Source organism: Xenopus tropicalis, chromosome 8, assembly GCF_000004195.4.
Source record: "Xenopus tropicalis strain Nigerian chromosome 8, UCB_Xtro_10.0, whole genome shotgun sequence".
Classification (NCBI taxonomy): Eukaryota; Metazoa; Chordata; class Amphibia; order Anura; family Pipidae; genus Xenopus; species Xenopus tropicalis.
The window spans coordinates 29,867,369-29,889,366 of NC_030684.2; the positions used below are offsets into that span (position 1 = coordinate 29,867,369).

The 21,998-nt window shown below is 39.6% G+C and overlaps 1 protein-coding gene across 4 annotated transcripts in view; it reads left to right on the top strand.

The window, feature by feature from the left end:
- Positions 1-21,998, top strand: part of dennd1a (DENN domain containing 1A) — a 414,134-nt gene that overhangs the window by 246,790 nt on the left and 145,346 nt on the right. For all 4 annotated transcript variants that reach the window (XM_031890875.1, XM_031890876.1, XM_012953023.3 and 1 more), the window contains exon 12: positions 8,678-8,779. In XM_031890875.1, coding sequence (XP_031746735.1) covers positions 8,678-8,779 — 102 coding nt within the window. The remainder of the gene's footprint in view (positions 1-8,677; positions 8,780-21,998) is intronic.

Sequence of the window (21,998 nt, forward strand, 5' to 3'; positions counted from 1 at the left end):
AGTTGTCATGAGGTAATGATTTCTCATCTTCCTGTTTCTTTTATTTATACTGCCTCCTTCTCCTCCCACTTATTCCCTTAGCACTACAACTCCCATCATCTTACATCACAACTTCCTTGGGTCCTTATTCACCCCCTTGTCATGGCCTTGCACCGCTCCACCTGTTCCAGGCTCGCTCTTCTGGGCTACTTGACACATGTATTGCTAAAAATGCTCCCATGCCCCACCTAGTGATAGATATGTAACAGAACTTAATGTTAAAAATCCAAGTCCAGCTCACCCAATTCATGACTCCTGCAGTTCAGCGCCGGATTTCAATTCCGGGCGCCCCTAGGCTGCCCCCTATTCCCCCCTGCGCATGCGCGAACAAACCACCTCCCCCCGCCCCACGCCGACGCAAGTGCGCATGCGCGGACATTTAAACTCCCATAAGGAGCACTGGGGAGAAGTCCCCAGTGCTCCGTATGGGAGCAAAATGTCAGAATTTTTGTGCGGCCGGGCGGCATGCCGCCCCTAAGTTTCTGCCGCCCTAGGCCCGGGCCTTTGTGGCCTCGCCACAAATCCGGGCCTGCTGCAGTTACATTGAGTAGGAGTAACAATCTGAAAGCAGTTCTATTATGTAGTGCTGGCTCCTTATGAAAACTCAAGATCAGGAACCTGGACTGGGATGGCTGCCTATACACCACACCTACAGCTAAGAAAATACATTTGCTGTTCAAGAATAACATTTTCAATGGTAGAGGAATTATTTGCAATGTAAAGAGTGTTATTAGAAATAAAAATTACTACATAAAAATCATGACAGAATTTCTTTAAGTACTCATTATGGCGGTATAGCTTTAACCTGGACTACTCGTAGGTTACATGTCCTTCCAAGATGCATTTTATGTTACTGTGCGATCAATGTTTCCAGTCTTCCAATATAAAAATGGAAGTGGATAAATGTCTTTTCTTCCTATTTCTATAACTAGTTTTATACTGTAGTTAAGCTTGGTCCTGAGAGGGCAACCAGACACAACCAGGTTAAGTGTATTAAAAGCCCTTATATTAAAGGAACAGTAACATCAAAATATGAACGTGTATTAAAGTAATTACAATATGTTACCCTGCACTGGTATAACTGGTGTGTTTGCCTCAGAAAGACTATTATAGTTTATATAAGCAAAGCTGATGTGTAGCCATGGGGGCAGCCATTCAAATGAGAAAAGGCACAGGTTACTTAGCAGATAACAGATAAAATGCCATTGTATTCTACAGAGTTTATTTGTTATCTGCTATATAACCTGTGCCTTTTCTCCTTTTTTCCAGCTTGAATGGCTGCCCCCATGGCTACACAGCAGCTTATTTATATAGACTAAAGAAGTGTTCTGTAGCAAATGCACCAGTTTTACCAGTGCAGGGCAACAGTACATTACATTTTAATTACTTTAAAACACTTTCATATTTTGGTGTTACCGTTCCTTTAAAAGTAGGGTTTATATTTACCCTGCCACTTAGATTGTAGGTGCTGTGTACATAAGTATCACTATATAAATAGAAAATACATACATATTTAATGTTAATATGTAAAGCTGGATAGTGGGATCAATATATAATATATATATATATATATATATACAGTGGAGGAAATAATTATTTGACCCCTCACTGGTTTTGTAAGTTTGTCCAATGACAAAGAAATGAAAAGTCTCAGAACAGTATCATTTCAATGGTAGGTTTATTTTAACAGTGGCAGATAGCACATCAAAAGGAAAATCGAAAAAATAACTTTAAATAAAAGATAGCAACTGATTTGCATTTATATATATACACACACACACACTGCTCTGTGTAATTCAAGGGAATGGTGCAAACACACAAAGAAATGAAAATAAGAAATAAGAAAAGTATTATCTGTGTATGTGCCTATATTGCTAGGTATTTCAAAGCAACATTTGCAACTTGAGATCCTCTAAGAAACACCCTGAAAGTGTGAAAGTGTCTAAGAATCTTTGTGTTGTTCTCAAATTCTTCTCGGAGATCCCCTATGAGACAGTGAGTTGAGTATTGCATACCTCCTGCTTCCTCAAGATTAAAGCATTGTTCCTTTTAAAGCCCACACTGGGGAATAGAGGATTCAAGAAACAAACTTGCTTTGCCCATGGAAAGTTTACGCTGACAACAGAATCCGGCATCCCTTAATTCCACCCTGTTCCTGTGCTGTATTAATGCTGTATGTGTACAGAAAGCTGGAATGAGGCAGTAATGCAATACTTATAACACACAACATGTAAGGCAAAGGTTTTTGGATTGTCTGGGTTGTAGACCTTTTTTGGTTCATTGTTTGTTCACATCCCCCCTTTAACTCATAATAATATTAAGATATGTATAGTTACATTGGGTTAAAAAAGACCGTCCATCAAGTTCAACCCTTCCAAATAAACCCAGCACACACACATAGACCCATACTGACCTATCTATCCACTCACATACAGACCCACACTGACCTATCTATACACTCACATACAGACCCATACTGACCTATCTATCCACTCACATACAGACCTATACTGACCTATCTATCCACTCACATACAGACCCACACTGACCTATCTATCCACTCATATACAGACCCATACTGACCTATATATACACTCACATACAGACCCACACTGACCTATCTATCCACTCACATACAGACCCATACTGACCTATCTATATACTCACATACAGACCCATACTGACCTATCTATCCACTCACATACAGACCCATACTAACCTATCTATCCACTCACATACAGACCCATACTGACCTATCTATACACTCACATACAGACCCATACTGACCTATCTATACACTCACATACAGACCCATACTGACCTATCTATACACTCACAAACAGACTCATACTGACCTATCTATACACTCACATACATAAACCATATATACCAACATCAATACTAACTGTAGATATTAGTATCACAATAGCCTTGGATACTATGCTTGTTCAAGAACTCATCCAGGCCCCTCTTATTGGCATTAACAGAATCTGCCATTACAACATCACTAGGAAGGGCATTCCCCAACCTCACTGCCCTCACCGTGAAAAACCACCTACGCTGCTTCAAATGAAAGTTCTGTTCCTCTAATCTAAAGGGGTGACCCCTGGTGCACTGATTGTTTTTATGATAAAACTAGAACACCCCCTATCTGCCTATAATCTCTTCTAATGTGCTTGTACAGAGTAATTATGTCCCTTCGCAAGCGCCTTTTTTCCAAAGAACAACCCCAACCTCGACAGTCTAACCTCATAGTTTAAATCTTTCATCCCATTTAACAGGAGAACTAAAGCCTAACTAAAGAAGTAAGGCAGAAATGTTGTACAATGTAATCAAATCGCTCTGCAGAGAGGCAGCATCCTGCATGGAACTTATAGTTTTGCACAATTTAGTATCATCAGCAAAAATCAAAACAGTTCCATTTACCACCACTCTTTGTAATCTATCCTTCAGCCAGTTTTCTATCCAAGTACAAATATGTTCCAAGCCAATATTTCTCAATTTTATTATTATCGTTCTGTGAGGTACTGTATCAAACGCTTTAGCAAACTCTAAGTAGATGACATCCACTGCCATTCCAGCATCGAGCTTCCTGCTCACCTCCTCATAAAAGGCAACTAAATTAGTCTGGCAAGATCTGTTATGCATAAAACCATGTTGGCACAAACTTATAGTATTGTGATTTGCAGTGTATTCAAGTACCCTATCCCTTATTACCCCTTCCTAAAGCTTTCCTACCACTGATGTCAGACCTACAGGCCTATAGTTTTCAGGCTGAGAACGGGATCCCTTTTTAAATAACGGCACCACATTAGCTATCCTTCAGTATTTTGGCGCCATGCCGACCTCAATGAATCCTGAAAAATTAAGTAAAGAGGTTTGGCAATTACAGAGCTAAGCTTGTTTAATACCCTGGGATAAATACCATCCAGTCCTGGACCTGTTTACCTTTACATGTTCAAATCACTTTTGAATTTCCTCCTGAGTGACCCATGCATCAGTAGTTATATTACTAGAATAGGGTCTATTAAATAGGGAAACCTTCATTAGCTGGCTCCTCATTTGTATAGACAGATGAAAAATGTTTGCTTTGCATCAACAAACTGACCCCCCTTTCATAATAAGTGTCCCATCCCTTCTTGCTTCAAGTTAATGATGTAACTACTCATATTCCCAGACAAAATGAGTCTTATGGTGCACACTCAAAACATAGTGCGTTAGGTTACCTCCCATCAAACTGCTGTGTATGGATATCAAATGAATAGACTGGTGATGAGGATCTTTATTCAAGTCTCACGTGTAAAGGTATAAAACTGCACATAGGTACCATTTATGAGTATTACAATGTAAGAATATGAGATATCAGGTGCAATGGGTTTGGGTTAGGATGAAGCAGCATAAGTAAAATAGTTTCTTCCTCTCGATACTAGAGAAATTTGGCAGAGAGGAGGTTAGAAGTGCCAAGAAGGTAGACAGATTGTGACAGAGGATTCCATTATTAGGAAGAAAATGGGTCAGATTAACATCCTGACCACTTGTGGCAAACAGCAAGTTGTCTGTCTTCTTCTGGTGCTTGGCATATGGTGTAAATGTTCAACAGTTTTTTGGCAGGGGCAGGGAGCGACCTAGCTATCTGGTGTTTTTATTCTCAGCAGTCACAATAGAGTAGATGTTCCCAAAGCTTTTGGACTGACTCCTCTAGGAAAAGCATTAGATGGGAGACCCAGTCTGAAGGCAGATCAAGCTGAATGTTTTTTTTACTATGGAAGCCAGTCCTAAAGGACAGTTAAATGGGAGTTCACCTTTAAATTAACTTGTGCAATTTTTAAGCTGATCTTTTTAATTTAATGTAATTATATGATTTTGGAATTATAATTTCAGTTGAAAATTCTATATGATTGTCAGGGTCACTGACACCAGCAACCAAAAAATACATTGACTGCGATGCTTTAATATTATAGTATTATGTTATATTATCTTTTTAGGCCCTCTCCATTCAAAAATGATAACGTATTGTTTTAGAATAATGAATCAAAATTAGAATAATATATAAGCAAAACATTGTTAAGAGCTTATAGTGGTTTGAACCCCAGAATTAGAGGGTTTTAGAAATGATGGGTTTTATATACTGTATCCTAAATACTTAAAGCAGCAACACTAAATGTTAGTGAAGTCTTACAGGCAATTGGGACAGACTTAAATTAATAGTGACAGAAGAACAGAGTATGAAGGTCATAGCAGATACATGAGGTCCCTGGTAAGGCCTCACCTTGAGTATGCGGTGCAGTTTTGGGCTCCAGTCCTTAAGAAGGATATTAATGAGCTGGAGAGAGTGCAGAGACTGCAACTAAACTGGTAAAGGGGATGGAAGATTTAAACTATGAGGTTAGACTGTCAGGGTTGGGGTTGTTTTCTCTGGAAAAGAGGCGCTTGCGAAGGGACATGATTACTCTGTACAAGTACATTAGAGGGGATTATAGGCAGATGGGGGATGTTCTTTTTGATCAGCGCACCAGAGGTCACCCCTTTAGATTAGAGGAACGGAGCTTCCATTTGAAGCAGCGTAGGTTGTCTTTTTTCAACCCAACTTAAGTATGTAACTATGTAACATTGGTACCACACTGGATAAGTGTAAATATGAGAAAATCTGAAATTTAGAATAAGTTTTTAAGAGGTTAAAGTGAGCAAGATGCCTCTTAAACTAACATTTAGGGGGGCATTTATAAATATATAATTTTTTAAACCACAAGTGAACTCTTTCCATAAATTTCAGTTGAACGAATGAAAAGAGACATGGAAAAATGCGAAAACCACATATCGTCACACAAAAGCCATTGCCAAATAAAACAAAAAACTCTTAAATTACAAAGCAAAGAAAAGATATTTGAGTTGTTAAAGGGACATCTGCCATTAACTTCTACGTGATCTCAACAGGTTGTAGATGGCGTATTTTTGCATTTGGATTTGTTGCCATTTTGTCGCACAGTATATCGTGACAAAATTGGGTTTTTCCATCAATAAACGTGAACAGAAAAAAATGAGTGTTAGTAAATGTCCCCCTTAAAGTCTAAGGTACCCAGGTCAGAAATGATTATAATAGAAAATAATTGGACCAGCACTCCCATTGGGCACATGTGATGAAACAAATTTGTATATACTAATAAAACATAATGGTGTGCTGCTCCAGTTATTTTAGAGAGAGATATGCTGCTATATACTGCTTCTGTTTAATTCAGAATATACATTTTGCCTCTACAAGAGGGCATTCATCCCTACCTTAAAGGAGGCATTAATTGAATCTGCTATGAGAACATCTCCCATCCTCACTGCCCATTAAAGAACTGTGTGTGTTGGTTCAGGGGGAAATTCTATTCCTCAAGTCTAATGGGATTGCCTCTTGTCCTTTGGTCTCTGAAACAAAGATCTCTTGCTATATGTCTATTATGTAAAGACCAATCATATTGACTTGCAGGCACCTCTTCTACAGAGAAATCAACTCCAACTTTGATAAATATATATTAATTGTTCCATTCATTTTACCAGTTGGGTTGAATCTGCACTATTTACAGTTCCATAACAATAGTCTTTGGCAGAAAAAGCATAGACTATAGTTCATCAGTCTCTATTCTTGGAGTGTATCTTGCAAATTTGATTGGTTTGAGGTCTATTTTTTTTTCCTTTTTAGCACTAGGATAACATTAATAGCTGATCTAGGAGCAAATTTACACAAGTGCAGTTACTTATAGCAACTAGCTTGTATCCATTTAATGCCATTAAAATTAAAACCTCATCTGAAATTTGATGCTATGGTTGATCAGAGTGGCACAAATTTTCTTCCATGTTAGAAAATAAGCCACTGAGTGTTTGAGTAACTGCGTAACTGATCTGTGTCACTTCATCTAGACCTCATAAAAATACAAGCCAAACTCAGCAGAATTCTAGTCCGTGTGAATATGAAATTAAATTAATGATGCTAGGGGTCTCCTACACAAGTGTTTTTGCTGGTTTTGGAAAAAGTAGAGATTTTTTTTAATATTTTAAACATGTTAAGATGAAGAGTCCTAGGTTACATTGCTTGAGGGACAGTTCTTAGCGCACACTAGGCAGGCGCTAAGGATTTAGTAATTGTTTGGCAGATCCCTCTCTGTATAAAGCTGGCCATACACGCACCGATAATATTGTACGAAACCTCGTTTTGTACAATATTCAGTGCGTGTATGGTAAGTCAGCCGATATCGCAGGAGGCTTCTGATATCGGTCGACTCGCCGATTGGGAATTTGATCGGGCGCCTGAGCAAAATTTGCCGTCAGGGCTGAATCGGCAGAAGGAGGTAGAAATCCTATTGTTTCTACCTCCTTATCTGCCGTTTCAGCCCTGAACGGTTAGTGGCAGATTGTACGATCTTTCGTGTGGCCACCTTAAGAAAGAAAAGCCTGGCCATAACAAAGGTTGGTAATGCAGAATATTGTGGCTTCTGTGCAACCTATCTCACCTCACTTAGTCCTATGACCATAAATAAAAACAGCTGGAATTAGTTTTTGCAAACCTTTAACATTAAAAGAAGAATAACTACATTGTTGATAATATGTTGTAAAGTAATAGGATCCCTTATCCAGGAAGCTGTTATCCAGAAAGCTTATTTTTATGGGAAGGCCATCTTCCATAAAAGTCCATTATAAGCAAATAATTATAATTTTTCTTTTTTTTTTTCTTTTTCTTGATAATAAAAAAAGCTGTGACTTTTACTTGATCCCAACTATGCAGCAAGAATCCATATTAGTGGCAAAACAATCCTGTTGGGTTTATTTAAAGGGATACTGTTGGGATTTTTATGGTGTACTTTTCATTTCTAAATCACATGGTTTACATAACAAATAATTCACTCTACCATTTTAAAGTTTATTTTTGAACCAACAAATGTATTTTATTAGCTGTAATATTGGTGTGTAGGCGCCATCTCAGTGCATTGTGCCTGAGTCTGAGCTTTCAGAAGGAGCCAGCGCTACACATTAACTGCTTTCAGGTAACCTATTGTATCTCCTCCTGTAACTGGAGGAGTCCCAAGCCAGACTTGGATTTCTTACTATTGAGTGCTATTCTGATACCTACTGGGAGCTGCTATCTTGCTGCCTTCCCATTGTTCTGTGTGAGCATATAGTTAAATGTTTTTATTTTCCTTCAAGCAACAATAAAAGTTTTAATATAAATATGCATAGTAACATAGTAAGTTAGGTTGAAAAAAGGAATACGTTCATCAAGTTCAACCTTAACGCCTATGTGTAACCTGCCTAACTACTACATAACATTCTGCCATATGTGCTACTAAAATCTAATAAAATGGAATTAAACGTGATAATGGGCATAGCTAGAAGAGTCTACTTTAGTGACGTAATATAAACTAGAAATAATTATCATAATATTATTTATGTGCACTAAAGAATATAGATGCACGTCAGCAACATTCTGTTTCTATATCATTACTTTTGCAATAATTAGTGGTAGCTCCTGTGTGCGCAACAGAAAGGGAACAGTAAGTCCTTTTTCAGGGAATCAAAGATTTTTTGTACTTGTACCAAGTTCCGCATTACTTTGCTTTTGTGCATTATGATGTAACACTTGCTAATTTTTGTTTTGCAGAAAGTCAAAGGGATGAGTCTGGACGATGTAGTGTTTTTGAATGTGGACACCAATACCTTGGAGACACCATTTGATGACCTTCAGAACTTGCCCAACGAAGTGGTAAGTATGCTAACCTTCTGTTGGACAGGACAGCCATGTTTATGGAAAGGGGCTCTTGTGAGTTTAGAGTCTGGTGAACACTTTCACTTCCCATCCACCATAATGTTCATTCTGTCTTCAGCCCAGCTGGGCTTCATGTCTGCTAAGGTCTGTTGGTCTTGGTGATGATGTTTGTATAGGCAAGCCATCTATACCCTTAATGGGAATACATTAGGCAAATCCACGATGAAGAAGGACAGGGGGTAGGTGATAGACTTGTTTAGCAAACAATGCCTGTCAGCAGCTGCAAAAATAAACAAGGTTTTGAGCAGGGCCGGAACTAGGGGTAGGCAGAAGAGGCAGCTGCCTAGGGCGCAACGATTGAGGGGAGAAATGATTGAGAGGCGCCAGGCAGGAGCCTCTCCTGCCTACCCCTAGTGCTACTTTGTCATTGCCTCCGCCGCTTGTCATTAGCGGCGGAGGCAATTAACGATCTAATCGCCCCGCCCCCCCCTCCTGTGCTTTGGCGCGCATGCGCCGTTCGGGGGGGGGGGGCGGGGAGGTGGGCGGAGTTGGCCGACCGGGTTGCCTAGGGCGCCCGGTCGGCTTGGCCCGCCCCTGGTTTTGAGTTGTATGAAAAAAGAAATAGATTTGCTGAAGGAGCAATAAATTTTACCCCTTTGCAAAGCACTGGTAACACCCTGTCTAGGATATGCCAGGCAGTTTTGGGATCCTGCGCTGTACAAACAGGAAAATAAGCTGGTCATCGATATAGAAAGTCTCAGTTATAAAGAAAGACTGCCCAAGATGGGAATGTTTACACTGGTCAAGGTGTACTACGAGGTTGAGGGGGTGAATATCATAACTATGTATACATATACAGTATAAGGGGATCATATAATAAATTCTCTGATGTCGTATTGACCAGTAGCTCCTTCCAGCAGACACAAGGGCACCCACTGCAATTAGGAAGTTGCATCTTAATATTTGATAAGAACTCTTTACTGTGAAAGCTGTGAAGTTGTGGAATTCTCTCCCTGAAGTGGTTGTACTGGCAGATTTCAGAGTTTTACCTCAAGCCCCACAACTAAAGATTGCCTTTGTAAGCCAGCTAGAACCTCTGCCTACCAATTTTGTAGGTAGATTTGCAGCTAATTTCCATGTTTCGCCATTGGCGGATTTTTTCACAAAACTGGTGCAAACAGCATGGATTTTTTTGAGGCATGCAGCAATTCTTTTTGACATGCATCATTTTAGTGTTTCGCAATGTTTTTCAAAGTTTCCCCAATTTTCTGCCAAAGTGAAATGGGACAGATTCACTCATCGCTATTTGTAGGAAGTTCTTCTCAAGTGTGACATGATATGATGGGATCTAAAACAGGCTGGTTTTACCTCAAGCCCCACAACTAAAGATTGCCTCTGTAAGCCAGTTAGAAATTCTACCTACATATTTTAGTTCTTCTCAAGTGTGACATTTTAAAGCTACTTTGCTCAGTAAAGTCGCCAGGGCCTACGGCACCTGACATTAAGATAAACAGAAAAACATCTACAAGGAAAGATGATCAGTGACTAAATACAAACAGCATCAGGCACCGCAGTTCTAGACACGCTATTACAGAGATGTTAAAGGGTTGATCACCTTCTCTCTTTTCCTTTCTCCATATCTATGTTTTATTTATTTGCTCTTTTTTTCCCCTTCAGTAAGACATAAATATTTATATTTTTGCATAATATAGAACCTTTTCTTGCTATGTGTGGGTAGGTGTAGCCATCCTGGAATGCCAGTTCCGCTTTCTTCCAAGGCCTTTTTCTTCTCGCTCAATTTCCCAGACAAATTGTGTAGAATAACTCAATATTAATCAGGCTCTTGTTTTCCCGCATCTTCTCATTGTGCCGCAGACAGGCTGGTGCTTTATTTAGCTTCAAATGTGCTCCAGCAAATGGATGCTGTTGGTTAAATGCTTTTCATTTGGTAAGACAAAGTTGGAACAATGTTGCTTGCGGTTGTATCAGTGCCACCTGCTACTGAAGTGCTCTTAATTACTAGATCAAAGCCCTCGTAGAGGAGCTGCCGAATATACAGACCGGGGAAGGTAACAGAGCTCTTTGATCTGTAACACACTTTGTTCGGGGAAGGGAGGGGCTGTTTTTATTCCATCTCATCATCTGTTGTTCCAAATTAATTTATCCTTTAGCAAAGACGATTGCTCATTACTTACATTTCTTTAACTCCCTGTGCTCTAGCAGCTCATACAGTGAGCCTAAAATACAGCTTCATGGCTATTACAGCTGAATCATGCCGCAAATTTTTTTGGGGGGGAAGACTGCTTGCCACTGAACAGGATTCTCTAGCCTGCTACTCTCCATCTGTTGCTTAAGTAGAGCTTCGAATATCCTCTTTCATTCAGTTGCTGTCCATCTTGGAAATTGTGGAAATGCAACAGGTGGAAAATCAAAACTCTAAACTGAACACCTTTAGGCTAATGCCACACCACACGTATGGCACACTTGCTGAAAATATGCGCCATACGCCCCATTTGCTCCTACCTGTGCCTGCACCCAAATGAACTGAATACGCTCGAGTGCAGGCACATGTAGCCGAAATCCACATAAAAACACGAGAGAAAAGTCATAAATACTTTAGGAAAGCTTTGTAGATTGGTACTTAGGCGTAGAAAGGCATCTTTACCCATTTGGATTTGTCAGAACGTGTATTTTCTAGAAATATATCGTTTTCTGGGGGTCTCTGTACAGTTATTGGGGGTCTTACGACACATAATACACAGTCACGGGGGTTACACATTAGGCATCACAGTATTCAGTATTTTTGGAGTAATATGCCTTTGTATGTTAAAAACTGTGCAGGATAATTGAGGCAAATTGCAACATTTTTAGGCTGTTTTCAGAAAGGCTGTCAAAACCACTAACTTTAGGAAAGCTTTTGTTACAAGTACCAGCAGACCGGTGCACCTAGAGGTAAGAATATGCGCTGGTCTCCCAGCACTTGAAACAAAAGCTTTTCTTTTCCTGTGTAGGATAAATGAGGCAAATTGCAAACTTTTTAGGCATTTTTCAGAAATGCTGTCAAAACCGCTAACTTTAGAAAAGCTTTTGTCTCCCAGCACGCGCTCTTACCTCTAGGCATGCCAGTCCCCAGGCTCATCCTCTCCTTTGAGCGCCGGTGTCGGGTGTGTGTCCAGATGCGTGCCTGTGCAATAGGGGTTTGCTGCTGCTTGGCGCTGCGTTGTGACTTTGGTGCCAAATTCAAAGTTAAAAAGCGCTACTTGGTTTGCTTTCATTGCCCAAGCTGGTTCTAAGTTCCTAGATCGTAGCTAAAGCCTTGTTTCGTTAGATTTACTGGTTTTTGACTCTCTGCCTGGTTTTTGATGTTGAATCTCCTCTGCCTGCCTTTGACCATTTGCTTGACTCTGATTTTGCCTCTGCCTAACCCCTTTTACACCCTTTTTGTACCTTGGAATAGAAAGACGTATAACCATTTTGAATTTGGGGGAGTGTATACTTTCCAAAAATATATGGTTTTCTGGGATGAACTTTAATTTTATCCCACATATAATGATGTAAATGTGTTGATTTTGCAGGAGCTGAAATGACAGAAATGATAGATCATATGGGGGTATGTTCACATTGGGGCCCCTACATGCGTTCATATTTAGGGTGTTTTATTTGGTTACTTTATGACCTGTAGGAGATAAGATACTATAGACTGGAAGCTTTGAAGCAAAAAAAAATCCCACATTTTTTATTCTGGATTTTGTTCAGAATTTGTTCTTTCCAAAAAATGTATAGATTTCTAGGGTAAACCTACTGTTGGTGGAATTTTTGTCCTTGAAATCTAAAGTATGCAGCTTTCTGGAGCAGTGCTTTGGGAATTTGGTAGTGTACTGCTGGGAGTTTTTGACCTATACAAGTGAGAAATCTCCATAAAACTATATATATTTGGTATTGGCACGTTCAGGAGACATGGGACTTTCCAAATCAGTTGTATTTTTGTGCATAAAATAATTTGTTTCGGGTATATGTGTTTATATTATGGAAAATGTTATTTTTTTAGACGTTTAGAAGCCTACATCTTGTTACAGAAGTGGAGAATTACGTAAAAATTCTAGTGTATTTTGAAAGCTTAGGCTGTCCTGATATATATTGTTTTCCTGTTAAACTAAAAGTCCCTCAAAGGAAAGGCCCCTAAAAAGAAAGAGCACAACAGGGCCGCCGCTCCCTATAAGCAGAGTACTCAGTCTGCATAGGGCACCAACTCCCAGGGGGCACCATCCCAGCTGCTCCAAAAAAAAAAACATTTTTATATATTAAAACATACCCCCCCCAACACTGTCCCACTGGTTTTTATAGCGCATCCCGCTGTCCCGGATAGTTCAATCAATCTATGGGGGCTATTGGGGGCACTTACTATGGGGGCATTGTCTATGGGGGCAATTGGGGGCACTGTGTGTGGGGCCCCTATAGTAGGTGTTTTTTTTAATTATTTTATTTTTACTTCCGTAATATTTGGGGGAGGGGGCACAAAAGTAAATTTCTGCTTAGGGAACCCATTTGGCCAGCAGCGGCCCTGGAGCACAACATGCAATAACATTTCTGCAAATGACCATATCGGCTGGCAGTGAAAGGCTTAAACTGTTACCCGGGTAGAGAAACTAACCTTTGCTTAGGATAACCTGAATTGGAGACAACTAGAACCAAAAGGTGTGTAGAGGTATGGGATCTGTTATCCACAATGCTAGGAACCTGGGTTTTTTTTTCCAGGGGTCTTTCCGTTATGGATCTCTATACCTTACATCTGCTAAAAAATGATTTAAACATTAAATAAGACCAATAGCAATGTTTTGCCTTCATTAAGGATTCATCTCAGGATTAAGTACAAGGTACTGTTTTATTACTACAGAGAAAAGGGCAAATTTTGTTTTTAAATTTTTAATTATTTTGTTAAATCAAAGTCTATGAAAGAAGACCTTTCCTTAATTTGGAGCCTTCTGGATAATGGCTTTCCAGATAACAGATTCTATATCTGTAATAACAAATAATAAAAAACAAAAATGTTTTACACACACACCCCAAAGTTGCTCATATGGTGGTTTATATGGAACTTACTGTACCGGTATGGGATCCCTTATCCGGAAACCCATTATCCAGAAAGTTCCGAATTATGGAAAGGCCATCTCCCATAGACACTCCATTATAAGAAAATAATGCTAATTTTAAAAAAATGATTTCCTTTTTCTCTGTAATAATAAAACAGTACCTGTACTTGATCCCAACTAAGATATAATTACCCCTTATTGGGGGCAGAACAGCCCTATTGGGTTTATTTAATGGTTACATGATTCCCTTTTCTCTGTAATAATAAAACAGTACCTGTACTTGATCCCAACTAAGATATAATTACCCCTTATTGGGGGCAGAACAGCCCTATTGGGTTTATTTAATGGTTAAATGATTCCCTTTTCTCTGTAATAATAAAACAGTACCTGTACTTGATCCCAGCTAAGATATAATTAATCCTTATTGGGGGCAGAACAGCCCTATTGGGTTTATTTAATGGTTAAATGATTCCCTTTTCTCTGTAATAATAAAACAGTACCTGTACTTGATCCCAACTAAGATATAATTATTCCTTATTGGAGGCAGAACAAGCCTATTGGGTTGCAGACTTAAGATATGGAGATCCAAATTACGGAAAGATCCATTATCCGGAAAATCACAGGTCCCGAGTATTCTGGATAACAGGTCCCATACCTGGTGAATATTCCCTTCAATTCCTAGAGGTGCCTGCAAAACAAACCGTTCTACCATCTACAGATTTACAGTATTGCCCTATGTTCTAGTTTTTTCCAACATAAAATATAAAATACTTTTTTCTATTTTTTTTTCTTGATGGAATATGTAATTATTTGAATATATTCACTTCACAAATGAGGATTCCTACATAGCCAAGAGATCTCTAACCCATAATAGTCTTTCTCTCTACTGTTAAAGCATCCAGAGGGCTGCAGAGGTTTGTGTAACCCCCTGTGGATAACAGTTCTCGCTGCACCTCCGGGGAATAAGTTGCAGTCAGGACGATAATGGGATAACTGTCTGCAGCCGTAATTTGATTTGGGAGAGGAAGTGAAGGTCAGCTGAAAGAATCGTCACGAGCTCACTGATGGAAGTTCTACTTTTGTTAGGAATTACAAAAAAAAAACACACACACAAAAGTGCAGTCATTGCCTAGTTTTTGCTACAGCGAAAGATGTGTCTCTCACCAGCCGGACAGATTCCCACCCTGTGATCCGGGCTTCCCAACAGGCTCGGCTCCATTTAGACCTCTTAACATATTGTCCTTTGGAAAAGGACATGTGCATTAGCAAAGAAAAATAAACCACATCATAGGTAAAGGCGACATTTAATCTTTTATTTATCACACTGGCAGCCTAAAGAGCTACATTTCCTCTAAGACCTTTAACAAGATTTAAGGATTAATGGATTCGAGGGGGGTGTGTTCTAACGTTCTTTCTGGTGAAATAGATGCTTTCTGCTTCAGTTGTTTGGATAGTTGCAGGAAAAGTGTGTCACAAACATGTTTGCACAATTTGTAGGATTCAAAGAGGTAGGAAGAAGAGCGCCAGCAGGCAAAATATTTACTATGGGTAGTAGTAACACAACATGTTTCGGCTCAATACCCTTTATCAAGTGTACAAAGACCATAACCATGTGTTCCCATTTAAAGCCAATATGACCTATGTATGACTAAGTGCACAGCACTCTGGGAGTCCACTTAAAGTGCAACAGTTAAACACAATTATCAAAAATTATCAAAACATATACAAGTGGAAAATTCCATTGTTAATTCCATATATGTAAACCTCAAATTAATAGAAGTGCCTTGAAAAAAAGTTCCTTAAAAAAAGGAGTCCATATGAACCTAGTCCACAAAAGATACACTTCAGCAGGGTCGGATTGGGGGGTGCAGGGCACACCGGGGCTCCCGCACCCCCCAAGGTACGCATCCCCTGTAGGGGCCCCCACCGTGCACCCCTAACCCCCCCCACAGGGGGCCCCGCCAGACATTCTCCCCTGAATGCGCGTTTATGAACGCATCAGGAGAGAGGACATCAGTGTCAAGGGAATTGCCAACAGGGTTGGGTCTGGGCCACCGGGTATTTTCCCGGTGTCCCTGTGGCCCAGTCCAACCCTGCACTTCAGGGGGCCACTGCGTGCATGCCTAGCCATGCTGATGATATGAAAACTTTTTAAACAGGGGGTCAGTTCATGGTCCCTCAGACTATTGGGGGGCTGGACAATAGTTAGTCCTTAAACTACGGGCCCCCTTCCCACCTCAACCACCCAGCCACACCTAGGTTTTGCTCACATACTGCACACTGGGAACAGGATGCACAGAAAACTTCAGGGGGATGGGGGCGGCCTCCGGGTGGCAAAATTCTAAATCTGGCATTGTCCATGCTCCTTCACAGCCTGTTTGGCTGCATGGTAATCATAACCAGAAAACAGAAAACTATTAAAAAAGCAGCTTTCAAAATCATTTTAAATCAGACAGCAACAAAAATGTAGTAGGTTAACTAGAGGACCATACAAAGGTGGCCATACACAGGCCAATATAAGCTGCTGATTCGGTCCGAGTTGGTAGCTTATTGGGCCCTCCAATGGGCATGCCCCACCAACATCTGGCTAAAAATTGGGCATATATTTATCAGGCAAATTTAGAAATCCAGTCAGGGCGAGGACGGCATTGGCTCACTGATGCTCTTCTTATACTAGTGGCTTGCATTCCTGTCGTTGTGATCTGATCAGGCCAAACAACCAGATTAGCCATATATTGCTCGTCTTGGGCATATCAAGAAAACATAGAGAGGGGGCAACCCTAATCTGAAATAACATCAGGTGTGGGGCCTGTTATCCAGAAAGCTTGGGCCTTGGTATTTTCTGGATAAAAAGTCTTTTTGTAATTTGAATTTCAATACCTTAAGTCTACTAAAAAAAAATCATTCAAACATTATAATTAAATCAAATAAAATACTTTTGCCTCCAGGATTAATTATATCACACTGTAGCTGGTATCAAGTAAAATTAACTGTTTTATTAATACAGAGTAAAAGGAAATAGTTTTCAAAAATTTGAATTATTTGATTTGAATGGGGGATAAGCCTTCCCTTAATTTTGAGGTTTCTGGATAATGGGTTTCCGGATAACAACTTTTTTGGACATCGGTATTGGTCTATACAAAGTAATAAAAAACAAGTATAAAATAATAGTCTTTGTATAGCAATAAAGGTAAGCATGCCCGAGAGACACCATCTTGTTAACACTGTTGAATAAAATGATGAAGGCCTAAAGTTCCCTCACTAGTATGTACAGCATACAGCTTCCATTGTTCTGTGCCTTTTTCTCACATTCAGAGTTCAGGGCACCTTCCACATCCTAGGTCACAGTTAAGTATGTGTGGGATAGAATAAACAGAGGCAGACAATGATGGGCCCTTGCCTTCCTAAAACAGATGTCATGTTAGTTATAATCTTCCTTTTTAGGAGCAATTTAAAAAAAAAAAAAAAGAAAGAAAAAAAGGAGGAAATGAAAGACAGTCTGCCCATGTGTGAGGACCAAAAGTTCAGCAGCTACTCTGCGGCTTATGTTAAATGGGTAATTTATAAGGAGACAATATGTTCAATTTCCTAATGCTGGCCATTGGAAACTGAGAGGCTGTTATGTAAGAGATGGATAGTTTTATTGCACTCAGGTCAATCTGAGTTAGATGGAGCTCTCAGTATGTTTCTCCGCTTTAATCTCAGCGATTGTGTGGGGCCAGTAAGCACAGTTCAGCCCATTACACAGGTACATTTTCTTGTGTAGGGCTGGCCAAGACAAAACTATCACCGCCCATGTATGTAGTCATTAATGAAATGGGGATTGCTGGTACAGGTATGGGACCCCTTACCTGGAAACCCGTTATCCAGAAAGTTCCGAATTACAAAAAGTCCATCTCCCTTAGACTCCATTATAAGCAAATAATTCTAATTTTTAACAATTATTTCCTTTTTCTCTGTAATAATAAAACAGTACCTTGTACTTGATCCCAACTAAGATATAATTACCCCTTATTGGGGGCAGAACAGCCCTATTGGGTTTATTTAATGGTTAAATGATTCCCTTTTCTCTGTAATAATAAAACAGTACCTGTACTTGATCCCAACTAAGATATAATTACCCCTTATTGGGGGCAGAACAGCCCTATTGGGTTTATTTAATGGCTAAATGATTCCCTTTTCTCTGTAATAATAAAACAGTACCTGTACTTGATCCCAACTAAGATATAATTACCCCTTATTGGGGCAGAACAGCCCTATTGGGTTTATTTAATGGTTAAATGATTCCCTTTTCTCTGTAATAATAAAACAGTACCTGTACTTGATCCCAACTAAGATATAATTACCCCTTATTGGGGGCAAACCAGCCCTATTGGGTTTATTCAATATTTAAATGATGTTCAGCAGACTTAAGTTATGGAGATCCAAATTACGGAAAGATCCTTTATCCGGAAAACCCCAGGTCCCAAGCATTCTGGATAACAAGTCCCATGCCTGTACTACAGTGTTTTTCACTGTGCTCTTGTTAAAGAGTAGGTGATGGGCTTTACATAGAATATATGTGTAGCAGTGTTGTGCATTAGATTGGGCTGTAAATATGTTAAATATCATTTTAAAACACTTTACCTGCAGGCAGATAAAATTAGGCAGTTTTCCACCATTGTGGCAGACAATGAGTCCACACTATCCAGTTTCTGGTCAGACTTATTTGCCTTTTTCTTCTGAATTTTTCCAACTTTTAAATGGGGGTCGCTGGCTGGCTTCCAAAAAACTGTTGCTCTTGGAGGCTACAATTTCATTATTATTGTTACTTTTTATTACAGGTATAGGATCCCTTATCCGGAAACCTGTTATCCAGAAAGCTCCAAATTATGGAAAGCCCGTCTCCCATAGACTCCATTTAAATCAAATAATTCAGAATTTTAAAAATTACTTCCTTTTTCTCTGTAATAATAAAACAGTACCTGTACTTGATCCCAACTAAGATATAATTAATCCTTATTGGAGCCAAAACAATCATATTGGGTTTAATTAACGTTTTATTGATTTTTTAGTGGAGTTAAGGTATGGAGATCGAAATTACAGAAATACCCCTTATCCGGAATACCCTTGGTCCCGAGCATTCAGGTCCTATACCTGTACTTATCTTTCTATTTAGACCCACTCCTATTCATATTCCAGTTTCTTATTCAAACCACTGCCTGGTTGCTAGGGTTATTTGCATCCTAGCAACCATATAGCTGCTAAAATTCCAAACAAGTGACTATAATGCTTAATAAGACAAACTACAAATAATGAAAAATGAAGCCCAATTGCAAATTGTTTCAAAATAGCACTCTCTACAAATTAATTTACAGGTGAACAACCCGTTTAATGGATATGTTGGTATGGATGATGATCGTATTGGTGTTTTAACTCTTGTCACACAAAATAGCTAATTTTTGTTGAACTTAGATCACTTTTTTTAATTGCTTCTAACTTATTAGACCTAGCACTGTATTTGACAGTGCATGTAGCCAAACAGGCCAGCATCTGTCTGCTATCTTGATGGAGGCACAGATTATCAAGTGTGTACCCAACTATACCTCACTGTAAAGCCTGCCAGTATACAGTTTTATCACCCTATCCATGGTAACCCATTAAGCCTTTTATGAATAGACTACCTTCAGTATAGGTTTATACATGAATAGGCCCAATGTTTCATTGCCCCTCTGGCAGAACAGGAGATATTGGATAAAACAGCTTGAATTTTTTTTTTCCAAGACCATAGTGGGGCATTTTGTAAACACCAATGCTCCTTGTATGTTTATATAATTTGTCAACAATTTTAGGTTTTATAAGGTTTTATGAGGCTTCATTAAAGAATGTATCGCTTGCACACTGAACAACATCAGAAGATATTCCACCATAAACTGGGAAAAAACTTCAGGCTTTGGAATGTCATAAATGTTTAAGAGACTTCCTTCCTTCCATTATTCACTAAGACTTTGCTTTTATAACAGTAAGTGTTCCTTTTTATTAGTGCCGATGTCTTGCTAGAGTGTTTCTCTGGACTACTTAAAAAAAGCCACATTTTACCTTGAAGGCTGTTCAGACTTATAGATAGCAGAGCTAAAGACACGCGCAGCTGCACTTGGACAGTTATAGACCGTGCCTGTTAAATGTTTGGGTTCATAATTTCATATGCCCAGTGCAGAGTAATTGTTGTCCATTCCTTCCCAGGTAAAAATATACATTTATGGTTACGGTCTGTGTGCAGTTACATTACGTTATATTACTGTGTCTGGGAAAGTATAAAAATCTGAAGGAATAATGCTCAGTGGGGATGAACAGTTGTTTACTGACACCCCAACCTCCACCCTAATTCTGAAATTCAATCCTTACAGAAATGACGCACAGGGATATTGTGAGCGTTTATTTCTGTGTTTTGAAGCAGCCTAAACATTCAGTAAGAAATTGATTGCAAGCATTTCTTGGGTAATTGTCACCCGGAATGGGTAAGTCTGTGTTTCCAAGTGATAGAAAGCATCACGCTGCTCACCCATCCCACTGTAATAGAGGAACATGGAGCTGGGACACAATATGTGAACTAGAAATCTGCCCTCAGTGGTATGACTGGGAAGGTGGAGTGTTTAGGAGTTAGCTTTGCTAGACTTTTTATTATTGATATTGACATTTTTGGAATCTTTAAAGGAGAAGGAAAGGCTAATAAAGAGTTCTCTCAATAGTGCCATTAAGTCTCCCCATATTTCTCCTGTTCAGATGATCAGAAGCCTCATAAGAGAGAGCTGGGCAGCCTCTGGCACAGGAATTACAGAGACAAGAAGGAGACAAGAAATCCTGTTTCTTTTGATAGAGGCATTTCTGTGAGTGCTTATGGCTGTATTTACATAGACCTTTCTGATAAAGCTTACTTACAGGTAGTTTTTATCTTTACTTCTCCTTTAAGTATCATCTTAAGGCAGGCCAAAAGTCAGTTCAATTGGTATATTTGCTGGATAAATGGCCATTGATTCTCCGAAGTTGGCAATACATGTCTTTATTTTTTTATATGGACCAGCAGACTGGCACTATGTTTGTGGGGCTAAAAAATGTTTTTTTCGGACTGATAAACAGAGATTTGACAGGGTGGATGTTATAGTCTCCCTTACATAGTAACGTAGTTGAGGAGTTGGGCTAGAAAAGAGCAAAGTCCATTAAGTGCAACCCTTTCAAATGAACCCTGTAGCAACCCTATAGAATATCCAGGACCCCACTGCCACAGATCACCTGGACAGAAGAACAGGTCAAACAGGTGTGTAAAACAGCCTAATGCTGCATTTTCCCTTGTAGTTCTCATTCAATGTTATGCCCTCCTTATAGCTCTACATGTGGCATCATTCTCAGTTTAAAGGGGTAATTCATCTTCAAGTTAACTTTTGATGTGTTTTATAATGGATTTATTATTTATGGTTTTTGAATTATTTGCCTTCCTCTTATAAACCTTTCCAGCAGTGCCAGGCCAAGCCAACCGGGCAGTCTAGGCAACCTGGTCTGCTTGGCCCACCCCAACCAAGCGAGCACATGATGCGGCCACACAGGGCAGTGGGGTTGCCGGGCCACAGCAGTGGGGGGAAAGGGTCCAGAACTAGAGGTAGGTAAAAGAAGAGGTTCTTGCCTGGCGACCCCCCCACCCCCCACCGTTGCACTATAGGCAGGTGCCTCTACTGCCTACCCCTAGTTCCGGCCCTGCTTTCCAGCTTTCAAATGGAGGTACCCCAGTAGACATACTATTGCCGTGTGAGGCTACAGCTTTACTGCTATTATTTTTTATTACTTATCTTTCTATTCAGGCCCTCTCCTATTCATACAGCAGTTACTCATTCAAACCACTCCCTGGTTGCTAGGGTAATTTTAAATGTAGCAACCAAATAACTGCTAAAATCCCAAACTGGGTAGCTGCTAAACAAAAAGTTAATTCACAAACCACAACAAAATGCAGACCAATTGCAAATTGTCTCAGAATAGCATTTTCTGCACTAAAAGTTAATTTAAAGGTGAGCTGCCCCTTTAAGGCAGCTGCCAAACAGGTTACATTGATTTCAAATGTAAAAAAAGTGATTACTGATTGTTGCATGACGTCAGCC